Source organism: Dufourea novaeangliae, unplaced genomic scaffold (assembly GCF_001272555.1).
Source record: "Dufourea novaeangliae isolate 0120121106 unplaced genomic scaffold, ASM127255v1 scaffold344, whole genome shotgun sequence".
NCBI classification, from domain to species: Eukaryota; Metazoa; Arthropoda; class Insecta; order Hymenoptera; family Halictidae; genus Dufourea; species Dufourea novaeangliae.
In genome coordinates this window covers 1-5,918 of record NW_015374220.1, presented here as the reverse complement: position 1 = coordinate 5,918, position 5,918 = coordinate 1, and the positions used below count along the sequence as shown (strand labels likewise).

At 34.7% G+C, this 5,918-nt stretch overlaps 1 protein-coding gene across 1 annotated transcript; it reads right to left on the bottom strand.

Annotated features, from left to right (window-relative positions):
* Nucleotides 1-2,129: 2,129 nt before the first annotated feature.
* On the bottom strand, nucleotides 2,130-3,974 carry LOC107192377 (protein AATF). Its single transcript, XM_015581607.1, has 2 exons — nucleotides 3,661-3,974; nucleotides 2,130-3,583 (listed from the first exon to the last, which is right to left on the bottom strand). The coding sequence occupies exons 1-2, from the start codon at nucleotides 3,888-3,890 to the stop codon at nucleotides 2,236-2,238; spliced, it is 1,578 nt and encodes a 525-aa protein (XP_015437093.1). The 5' UTR covers nucleotides 3,891-3,974; the 3' UTR covers nucleotides 2,130-2,235.
* Nucleotides 3,975-5,918: the final 1,944 nt, after the last annotated feature.

The following is a 5,918-nucleotide window of genomic DNA, read 5'->3' as shown; positions in this document are numbered from 1 at the left end:
AAATTGCGAACACCTAATATCAAATTTATTATAACTCAAATTTATTATACAGGATCTCATATAGTAGCCGCCAGTCATTCACTGTCTCGTCTATTATAAATCGTTCCGAAATTCAAACGCGTCCCGGATATCCGGCACTCGTTTTAGTACAGAGTCACATCACCAATGGCGCTGCAAATCGACCAAGAAAAACCTCTGAGTTGCACACCCGTGGTTCCTGGAATGATTTGAAACAACTTTTTCTTTACAAAAAATACCAATCGTAGCGCGTAGCCAACGTTACCACGGGAACTCAGTCGACAGACTCGTGCTCTGATTGGTTAGGGTTTTTCGTTAATATCTCGTTAACAAAGCCTCGGATAAAAGTTTTGCTAAGGAAAAACTTATTCCAAATCGCCTCCCGAGTGTCCCATTTCGAGGACCTGCAATATTTTTGTTACACCTTGTATATTTAGAGTGTCCTATACGAAAACACTTTTGTGAGACTATTTAGAATATATATGTACATATAAATACATACTGATGAATTTAATTATTGTATACCATAAATGCTACAGATATTTGCATAAATCTTTATCAAGTCTTTTACTTTCATTATTTTGCATACTATTGAGACAGCAGTTCCCAGATAGTACTACACATATATGACTCGTGACCAGTGATGGGTAAATCCCCATAAAACCAATTTATTTACATTACGTGGAAATTACACAAGTAACGTCATTTTAACACAACCGAAGCCATAAAAGAAATCCATTTTATGATAACCTAAAGTATTGTAACATAAAAAAATAAATTTTAAAAGAACTATTTCAAGTGAAATTTTGGATGCTTTTGAGTTGTTTTCTATTATTAAGCATTAAAGTTACTATTATTGCGTATTTTATGTTCCAACAATAATAGCAAACAGTGGAAGATCAAATTTTCAATTTACTAATTATATTATTGACAAGGAGTACAGAAATTCCATCTCACTTATGCAAAGAATTTTTATATTCTGTTTACAAAACGTGTAAAATTATTAAAATTATAATTTTTTCATTGTTTTTAAAAAATCTAGAACAAGGCGACTTTAATGCCGAAGAAATTAATAAATTGTTGGCCATGTTTTTTTTTGGATGCAACATATCATTTATTATTGATGATAAAAAATGGAATTTCAAAAAGGCTAAGGGACCGAATTAAAGAAATTTATAGAGAAACAAGAAGTAAGGTAAGAATGAATGAAAAGGAAAGAAAGGAATTTTTGATAAAAATAGGGATAAGACAGGGGTGCCTGCTTAGGCCTACATTGTTTCCCCTATATACATATAGCCACCAGAGATGGCGTGAACTGCTACTTGTGAATCACTCGTGATTCGATCACGTTCATTCCCAATCACGGTGATTTTTTACAGTGATTCGTGATTTCTCGTGATCGTTTCTGATTGGTGGAGAAACCTAACAGTTCTTTACACGCGACACATAATTTGTATATTTTATATTAACGACATCGAAACAAAAATTCGAGTTATATCGTATAAAGTGAAGGAATAATTAGAAACAATGAAGAATAATGAATAAATTAATGATTATAAATTATAATTTACATGTTACCTAGCAAATCATTTTTTTAGAAGTTCTTGTTTTTTCTACTGATTTTTACAAACACAAATAGTAATGTAATTCATCGTAAAATGATATTGAATACGTTTTTCTGTTTAAAGATCAAGGACTTACGATCGCAGTAAGCAAATTCACCCAAGATAAAAATATCGCAGTCACGGTCGTAAATGAAGTTAGATCACGACCGTGATCGTGATTCGGCGATCACTGTGATAAATCACCGTTAGTGATTCTGCACGCCATCTCTAATCACAAACAATGTAACTCGCACTCATGCTCATAGATATGAAATAATTTTCCAATTTTATAGATGTATAATGTGTAATAAAACAAGTGCATTAATGAAATTTTTAATTTTATGTTCTATTAATTAAATTTTTTTATCGATGAAACAACTTTTCCTTCGATTTTAGTTTTTTAAAAAGATACTATGAAGTTTGAATAAACATTCGTAGTATAAAAATGAAATAAGAAACTAATAATAATATAGACATTTTATACATATATATATCATGTATTTCCTACTGTACAGTATCTGTTCATATTTATCTTTCTAATCTGTACACATTTTATAAAATACTTTTATTAAAATGTACAAAATTAAATAAAGTTGTATTAATTATTCTAGTGTTAATGAACGTGTTGCTCATTTTTCGATGTAGTTTTACCAAACAGAGAATTGTACAATTCGTCTTTTGCTTGATCCAACCATGTATCATTTACTGTGATAGGAGCCATAAAGTTAACTAATTTATTATGTACATTGTACCTCATTCTTCTACCCTTGGTAGCTCGTGTATCTATTTTCCTCTTCATTTTACTTCTCATATTTTGTAATTGAACCCACTGTTTACTAAGTTGAATGGGATCTGTGATATCAGCAGATTTGTGTTCAATTAAATCTCTTAGCAGCTGATGATAAAAGTCGTCATCATCATAGATTTCTGAATCGAATTCTTGAACCCTTTTTTCCTCATTGTTTTCAGTTGTCTCTACATTGCCAACAATTTTGTATTCTGAACGTTTCAATTGAGTTCTTTTGCATAGCTTTTCTTTGTCACTTAAAGCAAACTCAATTTGTGCCAATGTAGTTTGATTCATACCCTTGTTTAATTTACCACTAGCAATTTTTGTTTTGTCATTCCACTTTTGTATCACAGAATCTCTGTAATCTTTATATAATTTATGATTTTCATTTATTATTTTTTCATAATTGCTAAGTTTCAATTTCTTGGCAAACATATGCGTAGTACTATTTTTTGTATCATCGTCTAAGATCAATTTGTCATCCTTCTCATTTTCATCCTCTGTATCTGATGGAATTTCTTCATCCATTGGATCATCTGCATTTGTCATTGTATTATCTATACTTTCATCTGCCTTCCTCTTTCTACTTTGTGTAGATAAATCCTTTGTTTCAGGATATTGCTTTAAGAGAACAGTTTGTAAGAGTAACATATTATTTAATAACATCTTTAACTTGTTTCTACCTTCATCCCCTTTTTTCATATATTCCAAATTTCCCTTTATGTTTTTATACACATCATGTTGAGGCATTTGATTACTGGTAACAAGACATTTTTGTAATTTAATCCTAACTTCTAATAAACTTTCCCAAAGTCTCAATTGGTTTCGAATACAATTACCTTTCTCAATGTCTGTTCTGAGATTTACGTGTGATATGGACTGAAAATGTACTTTCTGTTCTTCATTAGAACCCACCTTATAAGAACTTTCTTCTTCTAAATCAGAATTTCCACTTTCATTGTCATTCTCTTCATTCTCAATACTATCATTATCTTCACTGTAATCACTGTCCTCATTATAGTCTTCATTCTCATTGTTTATATCATTGTTACTTCCTTCTTTCTCTGCCTCATTACTCATTTTTTCTTCTTCTTTTTCACTTTCTGATGTATTAAGGGAGTCATCATCATCAAAATATATATCCTTTCTTGAGACCTTTTTGCCTTTGTATCTATGACGTAATAAATTATATCATTAATAAGTCTACAGGAATACATGAAACTATGAATCTCAAAATTTTGTATTCACCTTTCATCCAGCTGATCCAAATGAACGACGTTTTCTCTCCTTATCGTTGAAATTCGAAAACTGCTATCAGAATTATCACTTTCGTCATAACGATCAACTACTTTAGCTTTTGTATCTTCAGAATCAGCGTCGGAATCAAAATTTGTTGGTGCAGCAGTAACTAAACAGCTTATTTTATCTGCCAAGCTTTTCTTCCTTCTCTGTAAAGCCATTTTTCTGACAAAACACATCAGCTTAAGTTAAGTTACATTATACGTCTATGGTTACACTCAACACGTGCAGGTTCATAGTGTAAAAATAAACATAACCTCAAAACAACACAGAGAGGAAATAGAGTGCTCTAGTGATGCGCAATATTTATCGGTACTGTAAATATCGATATTTGCCTATCGATATATCGTTATTTTAAAAATTAACTGTTAGGATCCTTGAGTATAAACGTCCATTTTTGTCTATTGTATCCCTAACGGCAAACGGCATAAGCTTGGAAAGCGTGTAATTTGAAATATTATAAATGTTGCATTCTGTTCTTACAGTTGTGTGGAGTCATACATGTAATTAATAACTTTTCATGGCATGACCATGATTCACTCGAGGAACAAAGAAATGTTGTATTATCTGAGTAACTAAAAAGGAAATGTTATCAATGTATTCCGGAAGCCTAACCGAATAGACCTATATTATATTAACTAGTAAAATTGTATACAATTTCATCTTATTAAAAGTTACATACATATTCTTAAATTATAATTATATTAAAGTTGAGTAATTAATTTCACCAATTTCCGTCTCAACATAATCAATAAGTATCCTCGTGAGCAAACTCGGTTTCCGCTAGGGGAAAAAGTACTGTAGGAAAAGGGCTTTCTATCACTTAGTCTCGGGAATTATTGAAATTTATGTCAAATTAACATTCAATTTAACATTTATTTCAGTACTTGAAATAAATTTACCAAGTGTTAGGACGCCCTTATCCTACATCATTTTTTCTCCTAGTGGAAGCAGAGTTTGCTCGTGGGTGTACTATCTGTAATCCTGTCTGGAAAGATATCTGTTCGGCCTCCGAATAGATATCGAAGGTGCACCTTTTAGGCATCTTTTACTTATCTTGTAGATATCAATTAGATATCTCCTTCAGATATCGAAAAGATAATTCTATGGTATCGGTCTCAATAATTTTAAAATAACTAGTAGCATCGAAAGGATATTGCAAAGATATCTTTTAAATTTAGGTATCGTGAACGATAACATTCAGATATCCTTAGGTTATCATTTTGTTATCTTATTGTGAAAGGAAATGCAAATGGGAACTGTAAATTTACAAAAACAATTTTATATAAATATGCTCCGCTGGGGGTGGAGACGGCTAATATGGGGTTTCATCCACTAAAACCCTCCGGTTACCCCCGGGTGTAGGGCTGGCAGCGGGAACGCTCGACATGACCGCGGCCAGCCCCGCCCATTGCCCTCCCCTATAGGTGTTTAAGGGAGGGGCTCTTCTCTGGAGGAGGATCGATTGCTCCTCCCCACCGGGACGACTGTGATGCCGTCCCTCCACCACTTACCTAGAGCGTCGAGGGGTCACCTCTCGACGCTGTCTTCTCGTGGGCCGACCGCGAAAGGAGGTGGTACCCCCAGTACCACACCCTCGGCCCGGTTGCCCCGCGGGCGACACGAGGGTCATCGCGGCTGTGAGCCTATGAATCGTGCCACCCGCGGGGCTACCCCTTGTCTTACAGCGGCTGGAGCCGTATCGATACCGGTTAACATCATCGTTCCACCCTAAGAAACGCTGGCGACGGGCCTCGGTGAGACGAGATGTTATTATAAGATAACTCTACGCGCCGAGGCTTCGCGTGCCAGAGCCTCGTGTCTTCGTTGTCACCTCATACAACTGTCATTTCGGCTCGCTTGACCAGCCGAGCCGAGGCGGTGAATCGAAAGCTTCCGATACAGCTCGAGCTACTCGGCTCGACTGCCCATCACTAGAGGGGAGTAGAGAACTGCCGACTTCCAGATTGCGAGATACTCGCTTTAATCAACTCGGCCACACCGATCTTGTCTTAAATGTTTCAAATTATGTCTCATCCTGCCCACCAAAAAAATTTATTATTAATTTTCTCAATAACGAAGGCTCGTGTGGCAAAACCCCACTACAGTTTGTTTATGCATAGACTATATTAATTAATATAATATAAAGTCCCCTACCGCTGAAACAGCTTGTAGAAATTCATTACTGTCGAAATTTCCGACAATAA